The sequence below is a fragment of the Xenopus laevis genome, chromosome 6L, assembly GCF_017654675.1.
Source record: "Xenopus laevis strain J_2021 chromosome 6L, Xenopus_laevis_v10.1, whole genome shotgun sequence".
Lineage (NCBI taxonomy): Eukaryota > Metazoa > Chordata > Amphibia > Anura > Pipidae > Xenopus > Xenopus laevis.
In genome coordinates this window covers 58,073,139-58,098,920 of record NC_054381.1, presented here as the reverse complement: position 1 = coordinate 58,098,920, position 25,782 = coordinate 58,073,139, and the positions used below count along the sequence as shown (strand labels likewise).

Sequence of the window (25,782 nt, the reverse complement as noted above, 5' to 3'; positions counted from 1 at the left end):
TTCAGAGCACTGCTTATGGCTGCTCATACCTATAACAAAGCCATAATGACAGTAAAGCCTGTTGGTAGTAACAGTATATTGTGGGCTCTGGTAAAAAAAACATCTTTCAGGGCAAATTACAGATGACACAAAATAAATCCCACCTGTACCAGTGTTCTGAACCATCATGCAACATTTTTTTGAAAACATGTCCACTGTTGCCCCCTTTTGCATTGCATACATTGGATTAGGGTGCCATATTTTGGCAAGTCATTATAAAATTTATACCTGCTAAAAGTTTTAACTATTAATGCTGCCTATACCTAAGATTTATCAATAGGTAAATGTAAATATTAAAAGTCAATTCTAAGGTGAACTGCCCCTTTATATGTTTAATGATAATTTACAAATATAAAAGGGTATAAACAGGTTACATTTTAACATGCACTTTCAGTATATTAGTGTGTTGTAAATCATTTAAGTTACAGTAATTTTCATGGGTATAGCCACGCCAACATTATATAAGTACTACAGGTATGGGACATATTATCCAGAATGCTCGGGACCTGTGGTTTTCCAGATAATGGATCTTTCTGTAATTTGGATCTTCATACCTTAAGTCTACTAAAAAATCATGTAAACATTAAATAAACCCAATAGGCTGGTTTTGCTTCCAATAAGGATTAATTATATCTTAGTTTGGATCAAGTACAAGGTACTGTTCTATTAAAGGACCAATAACATCAAATTTTTTTTAAAAAAAAATTGTTAGAATACAACCAAAAAAATACCAAGACAAATTAAAATTTCAAAATTGCAAAGCCTTTATTAAGAAATAACTTACCGAAACTCCACTTCCTGTCCTCTTCAGAAACGGCGATATGGCGACCATCCATAGTGCGGTGCTGGATTTGTCCTCCTTGGCTAGCTCCCATAGTCTGACAGCAGGAAGACGGTGCTGGAAAGCGGACGGCTGGATGAAGAGCTGAAGTGCCCGGTGTGTTCCCGGAACATCCTTGTGCAGAGCAGCGCGCCTCTGGGGAGATCTTGCGGGGACTCAGCCTCCTACTAACCCGGCCCTTCAGCAGCAGGCGATTCTTAGCGAGAGTGCCCCAGGCGGGTGGCAGGGCACACAGACATCGCTGATTGTCTCTTCATCCCCTCTGGGGCGCATCTATCAGCGCAGGAGAGTTACATCGCTCAGATACAAGAAGCGGTGTGCGGCGCAAGAGTGAGCGCACACCGACAGCTGCACACTTTTTTCACAGGCAGCAGCAGCACTCGGCCATTCTCAGGCACGGATAGTAATCTGCATCGCGCCGCTGCTCGGAAGCCTCCTTAGTCCCGCTATGGAGAGAGGCTGCTGGGATTGTATCGATTCCCCCTTTTGATTACACTCAAATCCCTCATCACCGGGGCTCCCCTCCTTCTCCTCAGGTTTATCAGCACTCCCCTGTCCCCTCCTTTCGCCTCCATCACTCCGGCTTCAGCTCCCGGTCACTGCCACAACTGCCGCCTGCATGTGAAGCACCCAGGGGCTCCCCGCCTGGGGCACTCTCGCTAAGCATCCGAGGTATGTAACTCTCCTGCGCTGATAGATGCGCCCAGAGGGGATGAAGAGACAATCAGCGATGTCTGTGTGCCCTGCCACCCGCCTGGGGCACTCTCGCTAAGAATCGCCTGCTGCTGCAGGGCCGGGTTAGTAGGAGGCTGAGTCCCCGCAAGATCTCCCCAGAGGCGCGCTGCTCTGCAGAAGAATGTTCCGGGAACCCACCGGGCACTTCAGCTCTTCATCCAGCCGTCCGCTTTCCAGCACCGTCTTCCTGCTGTCAGACTATGGGAGCTAGCCAGGGAGGACAAATCCAGCACCGCACTATGGATGGTCGCCATATCGCCATTTCTGAAGAGGACAGGAAGTGGAGTTTCGTTAAGTTATTTCTTAATAAAGGCTTTGCAATTTTGAAATTTTAATTTGTCTTGGTGTTTTTTTTGTTGTATTCTAATGAATTTTTTTTAAAAAATTTTTTTGATGTTACTGGTCCTTTACGGAAATCATCTATATTATTTGGATAAAATGGAGTCTAAGGAAGATGGCCTTTCTGTAATTCATAGCTTTCTGGATAACGGATCCCATACCTGTAAAATGTTTCCTAATTTGAAGTAGGAGAGACTATGGGAAATATTAAAGGAGAACTAAAGCTTAACTAAAGAAGTAGCTAGAAATGTTGTACATTATGTTTTGTGCTTCTGTACCAGCCCAAGGCAACCACAGCCCTTTAGCAGTAAAGATGTGTGTTTGCAAAGATGCACCAGTAGCTCCCCATCTTCTTTTCTGCTCATTCACTGCACATGCTCTGTGCTGCTGTCACTTACTGAGCTTAGGGATCGACTCACAATATACAGTACACATAGATAGAAATGTCATAATATAAGGCTGATTAGTAATTAATACAGATAATGACTACATGGCAGCACAGAAACCAGTGCAATTAGCATCAGAATGTAATAATCAGCCTTGTAGCATCAGCTTATATTACAGGCCAACCTCATTTTCTGCTTGATAATTTGTGACGACCCCTAAGATTAGCTTCTCTGCAGCTGCTCTGAGCCCACTGAGCATGTGAGTTTCACAGATGCTTTCCAAGATGGTGACCCCCTGTGACAAGTTTGAAGTCCTGGATCATTGCTGCTAATGACAAGCTGAAACTTTAGGTTAGCGCAATAAGTTCTGTATATTAAACATGCCATTTTTAGCTATATCTATTTTTAGGCTTTAGTTATCCTTTAAAGGGTGTGCCATGAGGTGTTCCATTCAGCATTGCCACTGAAGATATAGGCTGTATGGATGTCAGGTATTGATTCCATTTCTCTGAAACATTAAACCTATCGGGTATTAAAGTGGAAAAACTGAACTGTTATAGAAATTAATTAAAAGCCTTGTCTGCTTTTACATGTTCAAAGACACTAAGGTAGCATGCTGGTTAGACTGTAAATGTAACCCAGGCATAAGAAATTAGATAGCGTGCACAGCAGTTATAAATAATCACTGAAAATAATCCTAAAATAATTACTCATAAGTGTATACTAGGTCTGATATGAAACTGATAACAAATGTAGGTAACCTTTGTAATCTCAGCTCAGTCAAACTAAATAAGCAGAGGTTTCTCGTTACCAGCACGTTAGTTAAGCAGTAGTCTATAACAAAATCCTTGAATGAACTTGTTCTCTGCTGAACACCTAAAGTAGGCAAAACATTTAATTCATTGTCATTTCCCCTCATTACAGAGCAGTAATTTCTGTTATCGGAATAAAATAATTAAGGCCAGGAAATGTGAAAGTCATTTTCTTAGCACATAATTGTCAGAAAGTCAGATTGCTCTAATTTTGCTCTAAGTGTATTATGGAGAAATAGAACATTAAAAAACATTTAGTAATGTCAGATGAACAAAATATTTTTATGTTTTTTTTTTTGCTTTGTAGAAGTCAAAGTCGAAGTTTTATGTTCTGTCTATGTTTCCGTACCCCTCTGGAAAGCTCCATATGGGTCACGTTCGGGTCTACACAATAAGTGATACGATAGCCAGATTTCAGAAGATGAGAGGTATGCAGGTAAGCTTACTGAAAATCACTGAGCGCAATAAAAAATAAAGTTCTTGTGGTGCTGTATCTACTACCAAAAAAAAATTCTTAGATGAATGATTCCTTTTTCACTATTCTGAAAATATAGCTTTTTTAAATTTGAAAAGTACAACCCTGTTTTCAAGAGTTGACACTATGTAAAATTTAAATAAAAAGAGAATGTGATCATTTGCAATTCATTTAAACCCTATTTTTAATTGCAAATAGTACAAAGGCATCATATCAAATGCTGGTACTGAGAAGCATTATTGTTTCTTAAAAATAAATGCTCATGTTGAATTTGATGCCATCAGCATGTTTCAAAACAGTTGGGAAAGGGGCAACAAAAGACTTGAAAGGTAATGTAATGCTTAAAAGGGCATCTAAGAAAGGCTGGGTCACTTAGAAGTAAAGATTGGGAGGGGATACACCACTCTGACACGGTGTAGTCAAATATTGCAACAGCTTAACAATACATTTCCTCAACACAAAATTGCGAAGAAGTTGGGGATTTCATCCTCTACACTACATATCATAAAAAGATTTAGAGACTGGAAAAATCTCTGTACCCAAGGGACATGGCTAAAATGCAGTACTTCATTAAAAACAGACACAATTTTGTAATTGTTATATTTCCGAAAACCATTGTCTGTGAAGTCATCGTGGATGCTGCATACTAGGCGCTAAAGGGGAAAAATTCATACGTGATAGTATGGGGTTGCATGATATTTTTAGGTTTTAGAGAAACATATACAACCATAGACAAAATTTATTTTTATGGAAGGCCCGACCTGTCACTCATTGAAAACATTTGGCACATTATGAAATGAAAAATATAGAAAAGAAGACCCCAAACTGTTGAGCAGCTGAAATTCTGTTTCAGAATAGGCGAGCATATCACTTTCAAAACTGTAGCCGTTGGTCTCCTTTGTTCCCAAATGGTTATAGAGTGTTGTTAAAAGAAGAGGTGATGCAACACAGTGGGAAACATGCCTCGGTCATTTTTTTAAACATGTTGCTGGCATCAAGTTCAAAGCTAGCATATATTTTTTCTAAAACAGTATAGTTTATCAGTTTCAGCATTTGATATGTTGTCTTTGTACTATTTTCACTTAAACTGATACTGACACTAAAAATTTTCTTTTCAAAATATTAATCTACATTAAAGGTTACCTATAGGTCATGTTGATCGTTTTTTGCTGATAGTTCTGCTTTTTTAAGTAATTTTCACTTGAAGTTCCAAAACCTGACTGTTTGCCAACCTGACTGTCCATTCTTAACCTGTCAGTTAGAGTTTCTAATGCTAACGGACTACTGCTGCACAAATATGGCAGCCCCCTCATAGAGGAACAGGGTAGTAAGAAAGGTAATGTAAAAGCATCAGGTGAATACTTTTATGGCAAAATTATATATAGCATTCAAATACAATATTATGGTAGATAATAAAAAAGGTTATTTTCTGATGTTAGTATCTCTTTAAATATGCGTTTTCTGTATGCTCTTGCAGCCTGAATCCTGATCATTGACTAAATGAGGTTTGGACAGCTATACATTGTTTTTCACCAAATAGGTGGATTTTTTAATGTATTGTTACCTGTTTTTATATGGTTAATTTCAAATGAGCAAATAAAGGAAATGCCAAAGATCCCCCTCCACTGTGCTTAGGCCATAGGTCCTCTGTAGGTATATACTCCCCCAATTTGCCACTCAATGTTTCCTCTAAATGTTTTGTGTTTTAGACTCTCCAATCCAAGATGGCAACCCGTCAGGGTTTCAGCATGTGCTCCACAATAAAAGTTTGCTGCAGCATACAGTATTTAGGTAATGAAGATTGCTGCACAAAACAAAATTATTTTTTGCCACAGTTTCACCTGTGCAAACCTCCTCCGGCAGTATGAACAACATATAAAAATTCACAACATAACATAATGGAACAAGGTTAACTCTAAACCGTCTAACCCACACAACTCTTGTCCCTCATCCCAGGAAAAGAGCTAGCTCATCCACATATTCAGTTCACATCAAAATATGCAGCCGAACTACCCTAAAGTATATATACACTGATCCCAAGAAAGTGGCTAGTTCAGCTACATCATTCAATCCTAAACAGGGGAACAGTATGAAAACATATAATCTCTGTTCCTGTTTGACACATTTTTCCCCCTTTCTTCCTCAACATCTTAATCCTTTTGATATGTCCTTATGTTGCCTTATTCTGCTGGTCAATGTATGGAGTTTATTCCTGTTATAGAAAAGACCACAAGGGCAAACCATTACATATACTACCCCTTATGATTGACAAAAAAAACTTTAATGTGGACAGAATTTTCCTTATTGGACAATTTGTGTTATTGAAAAGCAAATTTACAAATAATTAACGCATTTCCCCCTGAGGTTTTGCAAAAGTGAAAACGTCATTAAACTTATTAAACAGACCCTGATTCATTTACACATTATCGGAACAAATTATTCTCGATGGGGCTATTATTTCCTTAATGATCTGATCCCACCTAAATACAAAAATGTGTTTTTTCCAGTTATATCAGCTAATTACAGCACAAATTTAAGATATTGTTAAATTTGAGAATTTTAGGCATACAGATATATTTATTTGTTTTTATGCAATTCAAATAGAATGGCTAATTCTAAGCAACTTTTCAGTTGGCCTTCATTTTTTCTTTCTTTGAATTCTTTGCCGCCTTCTTCTGACTTTTTATATGACTCCGATGTGCGTTACTGACCCAAATGCTATGTAAGGGTACATATTTATTGTTATCGCTTTCTTTAATACTCTTACTCATCTTTCTATTCAGGCCCACCCCTAGTCATATTGTAGTCCCTTATTTATATGAATGCATGGTTGCTAGGTTAATTTGGACCCTAGCAAACAGATTGCTGAACTTGCTACCTCCCTTGACAGAGAGCTCATCACTAACAGCCCCTGTGCTGGTTGATTTTTTACACACAGCCTCTGTTTTTTTATTTCATATTCTGGGTTTTATAGAGCATTCTGGGAGATATGTCCCTTCTTTCTTGTATTTTCCCAGACACAGCACCGAACTACATGTATCATCAGGTTATAGGGAACAAACTGAGATTTCCGTGATATGTGGATTTAAGGACCATACTTATTATTCAGAGTTCTGAAGCATCTTTGCCTGTTTTGAACAAATAGAAATACATAGATATTTCAACAAAAATAATTTGAATTGGTCAGAAAATGATCTTTTTGTAGTTTAATCCCAATAATATTTGATGGGGATTAAGAAGCTCAGAGACTTTACTGGAGCTTCTAAAGCCGCTTTGGCAAAGTGGGACTTTGCAAAACAAGAGGCAGAAATGAAAATAGCTACATTAAATTATGCTTTGCAGTGACTAAATGGACTGACAGACAAGACAAGAATAAATACTTCTCAAATATTCCACTGTAATTTATTAAACATTGTCATGTTTCATGTTGTCTTTAGATTAAAAAAAAATAAACTCGTGAAATTTCCCTAGTATGGATTTAACTATGGCATAATTGTTTCCTAGTTCCCGCTCAGTTCACAGCAACATGGAGTTTAGTTGATATTAAATTAGAATATAGATCCCAATGGATAGCTCTTTATATTGTAAGAGGACAGGGCCTGATATTAAAGGGGACCCGTCAATCAAAAAAATTATTCCAAATCTTATTTTATCACATTAGTGTGTGCTTCCATCAGTCTGGGAACTCATAATTATAGCAAGCAGGCAGGAGCCATTTTATGGACACAAGCTTGCATTATCTCAGAATCTTGTTTGTGCACCAGAATAGGGGACACGATGTCCGTCCCCATGCACTGGCTACCCAATTAAATTGTTAAGAGAACTGGGGCAATGTGGGGAGAGCAGTGACATCTAGGAGGTGCTGAATGGAAAGTGTAAGTAATTGTCTGCCCTGCCTCTATGCCTAGGCATAGAGGAGGGGCTGGAAATATTTGATTGACAGCTGAGATTTTTAAACGAGTTTACAACAGCTATGAGCATTTTAATAAAAACAAGAATTTGGATTTCATGTTAATGTGAAAAGGACTTTTAATTTATAGCTTTTTATGTCTTGGTGACAGGTCCACTTTAATGATAAATTAAGTCTGTAAAGTATTATGTAAATGTTAATGCTATACATAATAATAAAGGATATTAAAATAAAGAAATAAGAATAAACTTGAAGAACAGAGAATAAAAGTATAAGATAGAAACTTGTGTTGGAAAGGAGTTTATTTATACATATATTCCCCAGTATCGTTTCATTTGTCTTTAGGCTGGGACTTTGAGTTGGCCCCTCTTAAATCATAGTGATTTAATTCCCTTCAAAAACTTGATTGTATTTGAATATCAAATTTTGCTTGGAATTTAAGCATTGCCTTCCATGTGACTTTATATATGTTTTTCCTATGCTTAAAGGGATGTTCATCTTTTAAGTTAATTTTTGGTATGTTATAGAATGGCCAAAATGTAGCACCTTTTCAACTGGTCTTCATGTTTCGTTTTTTTTAAAAATAGTTTTTGAATTATTTTTCTTCTTCTTCTTCTACCTCTTTCCAGCTGTCAGATGGGGGCCTGTGACCCCATCAGCCAAAAAACGATTTCTCTGTGAGGTTACTATTTTGTTACTGTTTATTACTATTCTGTCCATTTAAACACTCTCCTATTCATCTTCCAGTCTTACGTTTAAACCACTGCCTGGGTGCTAGGGTAAACCGAAGCCTAGCAACCAGATAGCTGTTGAAATTCCACAAAGAAGAGCTGCTGAACAAAAAGATAATTCAAAAACCACAAAAAATAATAATTAAAACCTATTGCAAATACATACATGTGTAATTGTTTAATATGATGTGCCATTAACTTTTAGGGGTAATAATACCTTGGCACCTGAATCAGTACGTAACGTTTCTGTCATCTGAACAATATTTGGATGCCGGGTTGTTGGCTGAAATATTAGTACTTGTTGATATAGGATCTGGGACCTATGGTTTGCAGTGTGTGTGATATATATATATATATATATTGAATAAAGTACCCCCTTTTGTAAAATATAAGGATATTATAAGTTACCGAGGAGTTTCATGACCATATAAAAACACGAGGACGAAGACGAGTGTTTTTATACAGGTCATGGAACTCCGAGGTAACTTCTAATATCCTCATATTTTACAACTGGGGGTACTTTATTTATTATAATACACACATTTTAGTGAGTCATGTAACAGAAATGACATCACTACTCACCGTTTATAACTGATGACATCACTACTCACCGTTTATAAGGATATCATTTACAAGATATTCATGTCTTTTGTGTATTATAAACAGATATAATATATAGCATGGTGGTGAGTGGAGAGATTTTGTGTTGTAAAATTATACCGTGATTTAATTTGGGTACACTGCAATATTATACTGGTCTAGTGTATATTGGTCTAGTCTACTGGTTATATAGAGTAAGCAAAGATATGCCAGAGGTCTTTAAAGGAACAGTAACACCAAAAAATGTAAGTGTTTTAGAGTAATGAAAATTTCATGTAGTGTTGCCCTGTACTGGTAAAACTGATCTGTTTGCTTCAGAAACACAACTATAGTTCATATAAACAAGCTGCTGTGGAGCAATGGCGGAAATTGAAAAACGGCTATATGGCACAGGTTAACTAATAGATAACAGATAACACCATTAGACAGACAGAGCTTATTTGCTATCTGCAGTGTAACCTGAGCCTTTTCTCCTTTGAATGGCTGCCCCCATTGCTATACAGCAGCTTATTTATATAAACAATAGTAGTGTTTCTTAAGCAAACACAGCAGTTTTACCAGTGCAGGGCAACACTGCATTATATTTTCATTACTTTAAAACACTTTTATTTTTTGACGTTACTGTTCCTTTAAGTAGAAGGTATAAAATCCAGTAATGTGGAAAGTGGTTAATTGATAATTATGTGGACATTTTGAAACAAGCTGTCTTTTGAAATATACTGTTGTGCAAATGATTATATAAAATGTTATTGATTTATGTAATTTAGGTCATTAACCCGATGGGATGGGATGCTTTTGGGCTACCTGCTGAGAATGCAGCTATTGAGCATGGACTGAGACCAGATACATGGACTGAGAGGTATTAGACTAATTAACATTCACATAGTCTATGGCCAGTTTTGTCAGAAACATGTCAACATTCCTGTATGTTTTTGGATGTGTGGAAGGAAACTGGATACCATGCCATTCATGAAAAATATCCAGAATGCACGAGACCTGGGGTTTCCATCTTTCCATAATTAGGATGTCTGTACCTTTAGTCTACTAGAAAATCATGTAAACATTAAATAAACGCAATAGGCTGGTTTTGCTTCCAATAAGAATTCATTATATCTTACTTAGGATCTAGTACAAGGCACTATTTTATTATTACAGAGAAAAACATCTGGATTATTTGGATAAAATGGAGTCTATAGGAGATGGCCATTCTGTAATTCAAGAGCTTTCTGAATAGCAAGCTTCCAGATAACAAAATCCCAAACCTGTACTATTCTTTGTTCAGGTATGGGATCCGTTATCCTCAAAGCTCCGAATTGACGTGGTCATCTCCCATAGACTCCATTTTAATCCAATAAGTCACATTTTTAAAAATGATTTCCTTCTTCTCTGTAATAAAACAGTACCTTGTACTTGATCTCAAATAAGATATAATTAATCTTTACTGGAGGCAAAACAATCTTGGGGTTTAATTAATATTTAGTAGACTCAAGGTATGGAGATACAAAAGACCCCTTATTTGGAAAACCCCTGGCCCCAAGCATTCTGCATAACAGGTCCCATACATGTAGTACCGTCAGCAAACCCCAAAAAAGTTGTGACTGCAGCCAGCAGGCTATTGAAAAACAGCATAAAGCTTCTATTTTCTGAGAAGTATGTTTTGTAACAGACTAATAAATATATCATTATGCAATTCTAGTGAAATGCTCCTTCCCACAAAGGTATTTTTATCCATGGTGGTGGTAAGTATTTACATTATTTGCAACATCACATGGTCTCCAAAGTGATAAACCCCTTCGGCATGCCTTTTATTGTTCTCCAAAGTTATAAACCCCTTTGGCATGCCCATTTTATTGTTCAGAGAAACTAACTGGTAGGCAGCATTTTGCATTGTTAATATTAGAATTGTCAGATAATTTCTATTGAGTGTTCTTTTTTTATATGCATAGCTGTTCTCTCTTTATAATTATTACAGATACGGTGAACCTGAAAATCGTTGTTGCCTCTATGATTTAGTATTATTATTCAGTGACTGTGTTGTGTAAATTATTACTTCTGCAGATATTTGAGCCTGTCAGGGCAGATCATTTTAAGCAAATTCATCAGTATGCTAAGCAAATTGTTACAGTGAACTGTACCTTTATCAATGCCCTAATTTGTCTTCTAAAACAGAATTCATTCATAATTACATTATGCACAAATAGTTTGGAATGCCTTTTCTCAAGAAATAGTAATTCTACTCTCTGTATGTATGTACTGTTTTGATTTCATGAGTGACAGCTTGGAGGTTGGGTAAAATAATAAGTCTTTTAGAGAAAAAATATATAATAAATTGAGCTCCTATTTATTATTAGTGAAGTATGTAAGTACATAATGCTTCTATAGGAATATACTTGAAAGAAAGAGAAGACGTTAACCCATTATATAATCCTAGAGTCCTAGCACATGCCCCCTCGCCAGCTGCACCAAACTAATACCTCCAGAACAGCCCTGCTCCTCCGTACTAAAAATGAAAATGTAGAACTGTGAAGTTGGGTTGGTGTTGCTGCTTCTTTTCCTGTCCTTGGCTCTCTGTAGGTAATCACTGCTTAGAAGCATGCACACAAAAGCAAAAAAAACCAAATCAGTTTCCAGTTTGCTTGATCCTGTTTGGTGATCAGCTCCAGGAGCGTGGCATAAGTATTAAAGAATGGGTTTACTACTTCTTTAATATTTATTTTCATATTTTTTATGACTTTGCAGAGTTCAACATTTGCATAGCACCTAAAAATAGATGGGATACCTTAAGAAACAAACATTTGATTTGATAACTTGGATTTCTAGATACAGAGCAAACACTGATCTATTTTTATGATCTGTTATTAAAGGAATTGTTCAGTGTAAAAATAAAAACTGTGTAAATAGACAGGCTGTGCAAAATAAAAAATGTTTCTAATATAGTTAGTTAGCCAAAAACATAATGTATAAAGGCTGGAGTGATTTGATGTATATTATGTCAGTCAGAGCACTACTTCCTGCTTTTCAGCTCTCTTGGTTTACACTGACTGGTTACCCTGGTTACCAGGCAGTAACCAATCAGAGACTTGAGGGGGGGCCACATGGGTCTGTTGCTTTTGAATCTGAGCTGAATGCTGAGGATCAATTACAAACTCACTGAACAGAAATGTACCATGTGGCCCCCCTTCAAGTCGCTGACTAGCTCAGAGTTATAGAGCTGAAAATCAGGAAGTTGGATTCTGGCTGTTTTATTAGACATCTGTTCACTCCAGCCTTTATACATTACATTTTTGGCTAACTAACTATATTAGAAACATTTTTTATTTTGCACAGCCTATGCATTTATCCAGTTTTTCTTTTCACACTGAACTATTCCTTTAAATTGAATAAAATCACAAAGGCAGGGTCAGACTGGGCTGGCCGGGCCCCGGGGAAAAAACCCGTTGGTCCTGGCTCTCATTGTCCCTACCCAGGTTTCTTCCCTTTCTTTCAAACAAAACACTGGTCCTGAGAGAAATGTACAGATAAAAACATGATTTTGTCTTTCACCCACTCTCTGCCATCAAGGTTAGATTGAAAAGTCTTCTTTTTAGAGAATGATTTAGCTAAATACAGAGAAACTGAAACAATGGACAGTGACTCACATGAACAATTTACTAAGTGTGATTACCTGCCTTGAACGCTGTCAGTATAATACCATTCATCTGGTGATGTATCATCAGTAGCAGATAGAGATATTTCGTAGATTTGAGCTATCATATTTCTCTGATGTGAATTTGAAACATCTGAGATTTTATACTGATGCTAAAAGAATAAGAAACATGATTAAGAGTATAGGCAGTATAAGGAGAGTATAGGCACATTTTCATATATTTCTAGTGCTATTTATGGCACTGGATTAATCACAACAGTTCTACGCTAATGCCACATGCTGGTGCAGAATATGCCCTTCTGCTCCTACAGGTTTGAGATCCTATCCCAGGAACCTGATATTCAGATCCTCTGAATTATATGATGGCCATCTCAAATAATTCAATTTTTTAAAAATGATTTCCTTCTTTTCTCTAATAATAAAATAGTACCTGCACTATTTTATCCTGTTCTTGATCCTGACTAAGCTGCGTGAATCTATAGTGATGGTGGCAGAACAATCCTAAGATCCCTTATTCATAAAAACTCAGGTCTGAAGCATTTAAAACAACAAATTATATAAAAAAAAAGGAGGAGGATGGGGGCAGACCAGAAGAAGAAAACAGAAACTTATGACTAAGAGCACAAGAAAAAAGGGAAGAGGATGAATAATGGAAGACATTATAAATAGGGATGTCGCGGACTGTTCGCCGGCGAACATCGGCTGTTCGCGTCCGCCGCAAGTTCGCGAACGTCGCGCGACGTTCGCCATTTTGGGTTCGCCTTACCTGGCGCTTTTTTTTGACCTCTCACCCCAGACCAGCAGATACATGGCAGCCAATCAGGAAGCTCTCCCTCCTGGACCACCCCCACACCCCCTGGACCACTCCCCTTCCATATATAAACTGAAGCCCTGCAGCGTTTTTTCATTCTGCCTGTGTGTGCTTGGAAGAGCTAGTGTAGGGAGAGAGCTGCTAGTGATTTCACTGATTTGAGGGACAGTTGATAGTAAGTTTGCTGGCTAGTAATCTACTTGATACTGCTCTGTATTGGAGGGACAGAAGTCTGCAGGGATTTGAGGGACATTTTAGGGTAGCTTTGCTGGCTAGTAATCTACCTTCTACTGCAGTGCTCTGTATGTAGCTGCCTGCTGTGGGCACTGATCTCTTCTGATCTCATCTGCTGACTGCTGTAATAACCCAATAGTCCTTGTAAGGACTGCTTTTATTTTCTTTTTTGTTGTTTTACTTTGCTACTTTAACAGCCAAGTGCTATTAGTCTAGCAGTGTTGGGGAGTGGGACTGGTGTGCTACTGTGCTGCTCCTAGTAGTTCAGCAGCACCAACCCGAGAATATTTTTTTTTTTTAATATACATATAATTTTTTTTTTTATTTTACTTATCTTACTGTTCTTTAAGGTGTCCAGTGCTGTTTGCTGTTCTTCATAGTAGTGCACCAATAGTAGTGCACTTGCAGGCATTATTTGCCCAGTGGCCATCTAGCTGTGTGAGCTTGTTCACATTCTGTCTAAATATCAATAATAATACCGTCTCCAGAAACACCACCTGAGTGACGTTTTTCAAGCAGCAATAATATATTCCGTATCCACCACTGCTGTAGTGTATACGTTGACCTTGTAGGCATTATTTGCCCAGTGTGTTCTTCATTTTCAAACCACTCCCATCTAGCTCTGTGAGCTTGTTCACATTCTGTCTAAATATCAATAATAATACCGTCTCCAGAAACACCACCCGAGTGACGTTTTTCAGGCAGCAATAATATATTCCGTATCCACTGCTGTAGTAGTGTATACGTTGACCTTGTAGGCCTTGTTTGCCCAGTGTGTTCTTCTTCTTCTTCATTTTCAAACAACTCCCATCTAGCTGTGTGAGCTTGTTCACATTTTGTCTAAATATCAATAATAATACCGTCTCTAGAAACACCACCCGAGTGACGTTTTTCAAGCAGCAATAATATATTCCGTATCCACCACTGCTGTAGTGTATACGTTGACCTTGTAGGCATTATTTGCCCAGTGTGTTCTTCATTTTCAAACCACTGCCACTTAGCTGTGTGAGCTTGTTCACATTCTGTCTAAATATCAATAATAATACCGTCTCCAGAAACACCACCTGAGTGACGTTTTTCAAGCAGCAATAATATATTCCGTATCCACCACTGCTGTAGTGTATACGTTGACCTTGTAGGCATTATTTGCCCAGTGTGTTCTTCATTTTCAAACCACTGCCACTTAGCTGTGTGAGCTTGTTCACATTCTGTCTAAATATCAATAATAATACCGTCTCCAGAAACACCACCTGAGTGACGTTTTTCAAGCAGCAATAATATATTCCGTATCCACCACTGCTGTAGTGTATACGTTGACCTTGTAGGCATTATTTGCCCAGTGTGTTCTTCATTTTCAAACCACTGCCACTTAGCTGTGTGAGCTTGTTCACATTCTGTCTAAATATCAATAATAATACCGTCTCCAGAAACACCACCTGAGTGACGTTTTTCAAGCAGCAATAATATATTCCGTATCCACCACTGCTGTAGTGTATACGTTGACCTTGTAGGCATTATTTGCCCAGTGTGTTCTTCATTTTCAAACCACTGCCACTTAGCTGTGTGAGCTTGTTCACATTCTGTCTAATATCAATAATAATACCATCTCCAGAAACACCACCTGAGTGACGTTTTTCAAGCAGCAATAATATATTCCGTATCCACCACTGCTGTAGTGTATACGTTGACCTTGTAGGCATTATTTGCCCAGTGTGTTCTTCATTTTCAAACCACTGCCACTTAGCTGTGTGAGCTTGTTCACATTCTGTCTAAATATCAATAATAATACCGTCTCCAGAAACACCACCTGAGTGACGTTTTTCAAGCAGCAATAATATATTCCGTATCCACCACTGCTGTAGTGTATACGTTGACCTTGTAGGCATTATTTGCCCAGTGTGTTCTTCATTTTCAAACCACTCCCATCTAGCTCTGTGAGCTTGTTCACATTCTGTCTAAATATCAATAATAATACCGTCTCCAGAAACACCACCCGAGTGACGTTTTTCAGGCAGCAATAATATATTCCGTATCCACTGCTGTAGTAGTGTATACGTTGACCTTGTAGGCCTTGTTTGCCCAGTGTGTTCTTCTTCTTCTTCATTTTCAAACAACTCCCATCTAGCTGTGTGAGCTTGTTCACATTTTGTCTAAATATCAATAATAATACCGTCTCTAGAAACACCACCCAAGTGACGTTTTTCAAGCAGCAATAATATATTCCGTATCCACCACTGCTGTAGTGTATACGTTGACCTTGTAGGCATTATTTGCCCAGTGTGTTCTTCATTTTCAAACCACTGCCACTTAGCTGTGTGAGCTTGTTCACATTCTGTCTAAATATCAATAATAATACCGTCTCCAGAAACACCACCTGAGTGACGTTTTTCAAGCAGCAATAATATATTCCGTATCCACCACTGCTGTAGTGTATACGTTGACCTTGTAGGCATTATTTGCCCAGTGTGTTCTTCATTTTCAAACCACTGCCACTTAGCTGTGTGAGCTTGTTCACATTCTGTCTAAATATCAATAATAATACCGTCTCCAGAAACACCACCTGAGTGACGTTTTTCAAGCAGCAATAATATATTCCGTATCCACCACTGCTGTAGTGTATACGTTGACCTTGTAGGCATTATTTGCCCAGTGTGTTCTTCATTTTCAAACCACTGCCACTTAGCTGTGTGAGCTTGTTCACATTCTGTCTAAATATCAATAATAATACCGTCTCCAGAAACACCACCTGAGTGACGTTTTCAAGCAGCAATAATATATTCCGTATCCACCACTGCTGTAGTGTATACGTTGACCTTGTAGGCATTATTTGCCCAGTGTGTTCTTCATTTTCAAACCACTGCCACTTAGCTGTGTGAGCTTGTTCACATTCTGTCTAATATCAATAATAATACCATCTCCAGAAACACCACCTGAGTGACGTTTTTCAAGCAGCAATAATATATTCCGTATCCACCACTGCTGTAGTGTATACGTTGACCTTGTAGGCATTATTTGCCCAGTGTGTTCTTCATTTTCAAACCACTGCCACTTAGCTGTGTGAGCTTGTTCACATTCTGTCTAAATATCAATAATAATACCGTCTCCAGAAACACCACCTGAGTGACGTTTTTTCAAGCAGCAATAATATATTCCGTATCCACCACTGCTGTAGTGTATACGTTGACCTTGTAGGCATTATTTGCCCAGTGTGTTCTTCATTTTCAAACCACTGCCACTTAGCTGTGTGAGCTTTTTCACATTCTGTCTAAATATCAATAATAATACCGTATCCAGAAACACCACCTGAGTGACGTTTTTCAAGCAGCAATAATATATTCCGTATCCACCACTGCTGTAGTGTATACGTTGACCTTGTAGGCATTATTTGCCCAGTGTGTTCTTCATTTTCAAACCACTGCCACTTAGCTGTGTGAGCTTGTTCACATTCTGTCTAAATATCAATAATAATACCGTCTCCAGAAACACCACCTGAGTGACGTTTTTCAAGCAGCAATAATATATTCCGTATCCACCACTGCTGTAGTGTATACGTTGACCTTGTAGGCATTATTTGCCCAGTGTGTTCTTCATTTTCAAACCACTGCCACTTAGCTGTGTGAGCTTGTTCACATTCTGTCTAAATATCAATAATAATACCGTCTCCAGAAACACCACCTGAGTGACGTTTTTCAAGCAGCAATAATATATTCCGTATCCACCACTGCTGTAGTGTATACGTTGACCTTGTAGGCATTATTTGCCCAGTGTGTTCTTCATTTTCAAACCACTGCCACTTAGCTGTGTGAGCTTGTTCACATTCTGTCTAAATATCAATAATAATACCGTCTCCAGAAACACCACCTGAGTGACGTTTTTCAAGCAGCAATAATATATTCCGTATCCACCACTGCTGTAGTGTATACGTTGACCTTGTAGGAATTATTTGCCCAGTGTGTTCTTCATTTTCAAACCACTGCCACTTAGCTGTGTGAGCTTTTTTACATTCTGTCTAAATATCAATAATAATACCGTCTCCAGAAACACCACCTGAGTGACGTTTTTCAAGCAGCAATAATATATTCCGTATCCACCACTGCTGTAGTGTATACGTTGACCTTGTAGGCATTATTTGCCCAGTGTGTTCTTCATTTTCAAACCACTCCCATCTAGCTCTGTGAGCTTGTTCACATTCTGTCTAAATATCAATAATAATACCGTCTCCAGAAACACCACCTGAGTTGTTGTTGTTTTTGTTTTAAAAATAATGCCAGGCAAAGGCAGGCCGCCACGCAGAGGCACTAGGGGCCGTGCTGCTATGCTATCCTGTGGCCCTAGGAAATTGCCCAGTTTTAAAAAGGCAATGACCCTGAACTCCCAAAATGCTGAAGAGGTAGTTGACTGGCTTACACAGCACACCCCATCCTCTACCGTTTCTAACTTTACCACAACATCCTCATCCTCCACTGCTATGGGCACCCCACGTAACACTTCCTCCACCACCGGCGCCCCTTCTTCACTGGAGTCAGAGGAGTTATTTTCACATGAGTTTCTTGAACTGAGTGATGCGCAACCATTATTGGCAGAAGAAGATGAAGGAGATGAGGACGTTACACCAGATTTAATTCTGGCAGAGAACACAACAGAGATGGACATAATGAGTGATGACGAGGAGGTCCCCGCTGCTGCTTCCTTCTGTGAGCTGTTAGAAGAAATTGATGCATCTGAGGAGAATGATGATGAGGAGATTGATGTTTTGTGGGTGCCCAGTAGAAGAGAGCAAGAGGAGGATAGTTCAGATGGAGAGACGGAGAGTCAGAGAGGCAGGAGGAGAATAAGACTTAGAAGAAGCAGGGAGGACAGCTCGCAGGGAACAGTAGGGCAACAACATGTATCGGCACCTGTGGTCAGCCGGCCAACGCACCCGCCATTGCCGCCAACGCCGCCGACTTCTACTTTTACCCCCAGATTGCCAGCCTCAAAAAGGTCAGCAGTGTGGGATTTTTTAATGTGTGTGCCTCTGACAAAAGCGTTGTAATTTGCAATGAGTGCAGTCAGAAACTGAGTCTTGGGAAGCCCAACAGCCACATAGGTATAACTTCTATGCGAAGGCACATGAACGGCAAGCACAAAGCACTATGGGAGCAACACCTCAAAGGCAACAGGCAAACTAAAAGCCACCCTCCTTCTGGTCCAGCATCTTACTGCTCTACCTCTGCTGTCCTTGACCCGTCTGAACCACCCTCCACTCCGCCTTCCACCTTGACCACCAGTTCCCATTCCCAGTCATCTGCCCCCAGCCAAGTTTCTGTGAGGGCCATGTTTGAGCGTAAGAAGCCAATGTCTGCGAGTCACCCCCTTGCCCGGCGTCTGACAGCTGGCTTGTCTGCACTCTTAGCCCGCCAGCTTTTACCATACCAGCTGGTGGACTCTGAGGCCTTCCGCAAATTTGTAGCAATTGGGACACCGCAGTGGAAGGTACCCAGCCGCAATTTTTTTTCAAAAAAGGGAATACCACACCTGTACCACCATGTGCAGAGCCAAGTCACCGCATCTCTGTCACTTAGTGTTGGGCCAATGGTCCATATGACTACTGACGCATGGTCCTCCAAGCATGGTCAGGGCAGGTATGTCACCTACACTGCCCACTGGGTGAACTTGGTCATGGCTGGGAAGCAGGAAATGTGTGGCTCAACAACGACAGTGGAGTTGGTGTCACCGCCACGGATTGCACGCGGTTCTGCCACCACCTCTACTCCTCCTTCGCTCTCTACCTCGTCTTCTTCCTCTTCTTCGTCCTCTGCTGCTGGGTCCTCCTCCTCCTCCACACCTGTGCACCCCCAGCTCCCCCTAGGCTATTCGACGTGCCAGGTACGCCGTTGTCATGCTGTCTTGGGGATGACGTGCCTGGAAAGCAAAAACCATACCGGATCTGTACTCCTGTCATCTCTGCAGTCACAGGCCGATCGGTGGCTGACCCCACACCAACTGAAGATCGGAAAATGGTGTGTGACAATGGAAGCAATCTGTTGGCAGCACTGAGACTGGGCAATTTAACACATGTGCCCTGCATGGCACATGTTCTGAATTTAATAGTACAACGTTTTGTCTCAAAGTACCCAGGATTCCAGGACGTTCTCAGGCAGTCCAGGAAGGTGTCGGCCCATTTCAGACCTATACAGCCATGGCACGCCTTGCTGACATTCAGCAGCGGTACAACATGCCAGTCAGGCGTTTGATTTGCGACAGCCAGACTCGCTGGAATTCAACGCTCCTCATGTTGGAACGTCTGCTGCAACAACAAAGAGCCGTCAACGAATACCTGTTTGAACTGGGTGGTAGGACTGGATCTGCAGAGCTGGGGATTTTTTTCCCCCGTTACTGGGTGCTTATGCGCGATGCCTGCAGGCTCATGCGCTCTTTTGAAGAGGTTACAAATATGGTCAGTCGCACCGAAGGCACCATCAGCGACCTAATACCCTTTGCTTTCTTCCTGGAGCGTGCCGTGCGACGAGTGACAGATGAGGCTGTAGACCAGCGTGACGAGGAGCAGGAAGCGCACGATTTCTGGTCGGAATCACCAGAACGAACCCAGGCACCTGCTGCAACGCAGGGAGAGGTGTCAGAAGTGGAGTCAGAGGAAGAAGGTGGCTTTGTGGAGGAGGAGGAGGACCAACAGGAGCAGGCTTCCCAGGGGGCTGGTGGTGACCTTTTGGGGACCCCTGGTCTTGTACGTGGCTGGGGGGAGGAGACCGTGGATGATGCAGTCCTTGATAACGAGGAAGCGGAGATGGATACCTCTGCATCCAACCTTGTGAGAATGGGGTCTTTCATGCTGTCATGCCTGTTGAAGGACCCCCGTATCAAGAGGCTTAAGGAGAAGGACCTGTACTGGGTCGCGACTCTACTAGACCCTCGGTACAAGCATAAAGTGGCAGAAATGTTACCAACATACCACAAGTCTGAAAGGATGCTGCATTTACAAACCAGCCTGCAAAACATGTTGTACAATGCTTTTAAGGGTGATGTCACTTCAGGAACTCATCAACATTCCAGGGGCAGAGGTGCCAGTAATCCTGCCACGAGCGCACCTGCAAGGACAAAGCACTTTGGCCACTCTGTAACGTCAGACATGCAAATGTTTTTCAGCCCAAGGCAGCGGCAGAACCCTTCGAGATCCACCCTCAAAGAACGCCTCGACCGGCATGTAGCGGACTACCTGGCATTAACTGCAGATATCGACACTCTGAGGAGCGATGAACCCCTGGACTACTGGGTGCGCAGGCTTGATCTGTGGCCAGAGCTGTCACAATTTGCCATGAACCTCTTGTCTTGCCCCGCCTCAAGTGTCCTCTCAGAAAGGACCTTCAGTGCAGCAGGAGGGATTGTAACTGAGAAGAGAACTCGCCTAGGTCACAAAAGTGTGGATTACCTGACCTTTATTAAAATGAATGAGGGGTGGATCTCGGAGGGTTACTGCACGCCGGAGGACTTGTTCTGAGTTTCTGATTATGACTCCCCATGCAGCTGTCCTTCTCTGCACGCCTCATGACTCCACATACAGCTGTCCTTTAGCGTCCTCCTCCCTCCACCACCGTTACAAACTAGGGTGCAAACCCTACTGGTTTAATTTGAATCCAGGTAAATCCTGAGTTTTTCTGGCCTCTGTGCTTCAGTGGCTGCGACCAAAAAAAACAGAATATTTTCAGCATTTATATGGCATATTTTTTCTGGCCTCTGTGCTTCAGTGGCTGCGACCAAAAAAAACAGAATATTTTCAGCATTTATATGGCATATTTTTCCTGGCCTCTGTGCTTCAGTGGCTGCGACCAAAAAAATTGAATATTTTCAGCATTTATATGGCATATTTTTTCTGGCCTCTGTGCTTCAGTGGCTGTGACAAAAAAATGAATATTTTCAGCATTTATATGGCATATTTTTTCTGGCCTCTGTGCTTCAGTGGCTGCGACTAAAAAAAACAGAATATTTTCAGCATTTATATGGCATATTTTTCCTGGCCTCTGTGCTTCAGTGGCTGCGACCAAAAAAACAGAATATTTTCAGCATTTATATGGCATATTTTTCCTGGCCTCTGTGCTTCAGTGGCTGCGACCAAAAAAATTTATATTGTTAGCATTTATATGGCATATTTTTCCTGGCCTCTGTGCTGCAGTGGCTGCGACAAAAAAAAAATTTATATTGTTTGCATTTATATGGCATATTTTTTCTGGCCTCTGTGCTGCAGTGGCTGCGACCAAAAAAAAACAGAATATTTTCAGCATTTATATGGCATATTGTTTCTGGACTTCTGGTTCAGTGGCTGCGACAAAAAAAACATAATTTTTCAGGAAAGTACACATGCCTAATTTTTCAGGGTTCTGCAACAGTGGCAAAATCGCATCTTTTATGGTCACCGCAGGTGATCAATAAAGTAGACCAAAACTGGGCCCACACTGCAGAATCAGTGTTTTTTGGTTCGCTTCACTGTACATTGAATTACCTCTGCCTGACCGTGCACGTGCGCACAAGCACGGTGACTGCTAAACACACCACTACAGAAATATTGCCACCAACAGGACGAACATCCTGGAGGTGACAAGCAACTAGTAATTAAAAACTATTATTTGCTCACTTGACGGTATCATTCATTAAAGCTCTTTGCGTCTTTTTGCGTTGCAGTAAGCACCGCGTTTCGTCTTTGCGTGTGAACAGGCTGTAACTTTTACACGACTTGATTGGCATGTAGACGCCGGACGTTTTAAAGCATTTTATTACACAGGTTTAGAAATGTAGTGTGATTTCTGCCCTTTACAGCACAAAACGCAGCGCTGTGTCAACAATGGATTTTTTAGAAACATTTTTGCCCTTGATCCCCCTCTGGCATGGCACTGTCCAGGTCGTTGCACCCTTTAAACAACTTTAAAATCATTTTTCTGGCCAGAAATGTCTTTTCTAGCTTTTAAAATTCGCCTTCCCATTGAAGTCTATGGGGTTCGCGACGTTCGCGAACCGTTCGCGAACCGTTCGCATTTTTGACGCAAGTTCGCGAATATGTTCGCGAACTTTTTTTCCGACGTTCTCTACATCCCTAATTATAAAATGTTGTGAGGGACGACATAGCATAATGAGTTTTACAAGGCTATTTCATTAAAAGGGATCTAAACTGGACCAAATGGATTGGTATAAACTTATATAGAGGGGCCCTATGAATTCTTTACTTTAGCAACTTATTCATTTTTTAAGGAGTTTTTGAGATATTGGCAGTTTTAGCTGGTTTTATACTGCTAGACTGACACAGACTTTTACCTCAACTGCTCTTTTTGAAGGCCCAGAGAGTCCGTGACCTGTCTATGCACTTCCTGCAATCAATTCATTTTTGGGTTGCGGGCCCTCATTTGAACTAAAAGCCTTATATTAGCAGTTTAAAAGGTGCAAACATCTCAGGAGTGTGGCACTTCATAAATGAGACTGTATGTAAGTTAATGTTATGGAGGCACTGTCCTAAGAATTGTATATATGAATATCCATATTATGGCATAAGAATGATTTCTCTTGTTTTCAGTCATTCATTTTTCATATATTTCAGGAATATAAAGCACATGAGGGAACAACTTGAGAGAATTGGCCTTTGCTTTAACTGGGATAGGGTAAGTAACAGTATAAATGTTTAGTTCAGCTAACTTGCAAACTTATTCAATCAAATCTCGATCTTTAGACATATGTTTTCACCTCCATTCATTTTGCAGATTTTTTCCCTCCTCTTCAGTTCTTGTCATGGCCACCATCTTTGACTTTCAGCTGGTTCATTTTATTCTCCTTAGCAATCCTCCCATCTCCTCTCCCTGCCCGCTTCACTGCTTTTCCTTTGTTTTTCTCTTTAGCAATATATTCTACCTTGTTCTCGTTCAATAGCACATTGAACAGTTTCAGTTGAGTGCAGTTTCACCAACTCTGCTGGTACCGCAGGTTCCCATTTTCTCATGTGAGGTGATGTGACTACTATCACCTGTATGGCTAAGCAGTTACCTTCTGTTGTCCCATTCATTCATGTACATATACCATACAGTATAAGCATAATGTATGGTATCTGTAAATTGCTCATATGGTATCTCTGTGTGTGGGCTAGCATATGGCCACATTTACAGGCTGCTACACTTGCTGCTAAAGCTGTTGCGTCATCTCTATGAATGCGGTGAAAATGTTACCAATCACAATTTCTTTTGAAACTTATTTTGATCACAATCCAATAGAATTTTCATGGGTATATAATTTATTTATGAGACTCCAGAAAATATATATATATATATATATATATATATATACGCTTGTACCATCATAACAATAAAGTAAATTCCAGGCCTTTTTTGATGACTTTTCGACCAAAAGCCTTTGGAGGCAAAAGGTCACACGTGACAATAAACTGCTAGATTATTTTCTGTTAAAAGGCATTTTACCTCTCCTACCATGCTGGATAAAAAGTACAGTCACAATATTCTTTTCTTTTTGCTTTGATTGGTGCAGCATACTGCTTTGTTGGAAACACTTGTAGAATGCACTTTTAAATACTTTGTATTTCTTTTACCAGCTTTTGAATGCTCTTTCTAGAACATAGTTGTGTCATTGTGTTACCTGTCTTAACAGTTGATAGCGTTGCTAGGCAAATGTTCTTTTATGTCTTCTAAGGATCCTGGAGACAAGAACATAATTTTAACACAAAGAAGTTCTTTGGTTTAGATATTCTGTTCAGCTGTGCATGCCAAAAGCTCAATTCCCAGTTATACAAGTGAAAAAGAAAAGTCCTTATCTAAATTCATAATGAGATTAATCCAAATCTGGGGCAAAGATTTGTATAGGGGATACTGGGAATCATCAATAGCAGAACATTTTCTGCTTTTGTATGTTATTTGATGTCTCCACTATGTCTAAATTATACTTCCTCTGTAACACAGACTAAATAATCCTCAATCTGCCAATTTCCTATTTGACTTGTCTTTTTTTTTTTTATAACTCTTTATTTAAGTTGTTTTATGAGTTTTACACAAATAATAAGTAAGACACAATAAGAGACATAAGAAAACAAAAAAAAAATATAAAGGAAAAAAGAAAAAAATTACACAGTTGAGAAACTGAAGTATGCAAGGTTGTGGATATGATTGACTAAATACAATGCAATGTCATAGCTTTATAAGGTTTCACAAGATGCAGACCCACCCTACAGCAGAGTTTGGAGTGTGGTATCTGGGCAAACCAGTCAAAGAGTGTTATCGATTGTGGAGGTGGAGGCCTACAGTATCATAGAATAAATGGAATGGGGAGGAATTAGCCGCAATTAAGCCCTACGCGAGGAACGCAATTGTGTCCATTCTCTGTAGCCACAAACTACATATGTAGTGTGGGCGCTCTGGGCCCCAAAATTCCGAAAGTTTGTAGCGACTATGTTGTTGTGTAAATGTTGGGGAAATGGTATATCCAGTTCGTCCATATCTTATCATAAGCCGATTTGCTGTGATTATGTATAGCCGACATATATTCCAGTCTACGTATATCTTCCACCTTATCTTGCACTTCAGTCATAGTAGGGGCTAATCTTTGTTTCCATTTTGAACATATAAGTCTCCGAGCCGCTGTGAGTATGTGGTTCATTAACCTTTGGTCTGCTTTAGGATTCCCCTCAAGGGGTTTACCGAGTATATATATCTCCAGCGATCAAGTGGTATGGTCCGGAAAAGCACCCTACTCAAAAGTGTTGATACTCTTTCCCAGTACGGGACGATTATAGGACAGAACCACATTAAATGTGCTAATGTGCCTCGTTGTTTACATCCTCTCCAACATCTGTCTGTTGCGGTCGGGTATATGGCGTGGAGTTTATCCGGAGTGTAGTACCAATTAAGTAGAATTTTGTATACTTTCTCCTTATATCGAACACATGTGGAGGATTTTTTGGCATTCTCCCATATTTCTTCCCAATCTTCATAGGGTAAGTTAGTTGACAAGCTCTCTTCCCAATAGCGCATATATGCGTGTTTCGGAAAGGGTTCTGTAGGCAGTGTTATTTGAATTGTCTTATTGTCAAAATTATTTAACTAAATATTTTTTTAAAGGAATAAAGCAGCAGAGGCGTACTTTACAAATGCAGCTAAAAGTGTTGACAGAAATATTGTACTTATTGGAGTTTATTTGTTAAAGGTACTTTAATGGGGATGCGGTTTTGGTACAACTATAA

General features: G+C 39.9%; 1 protein-coding gene across 3 annotated transcripts in view; it reads left to right on the top strand.

The window, feature by feature from the left end:
• lars2.L (leucyl-tRNA synthetase 2 L homeolog) overlaps window positions 1–25,782 on the top strand; it is a 90,571-nt gene that overhangs the window by 7,149 nt on the left and 57,640 nt on the right. For all 3 annotated transcript variants that reach the window (NM_001092094.1, XM_018266444.2, XM_018266445.2), the window contains 3 exon segments: window positions 3,460–3,588; window positions 9,636–9,727; window positions 23,143–23,203. In NM_001092094.1, coding sequence (NP_001085563.1) covers window positions 3,460–3,588; window positions 9,636–9,727; window positions 23,143–23,203 — 282 coding nt within the window.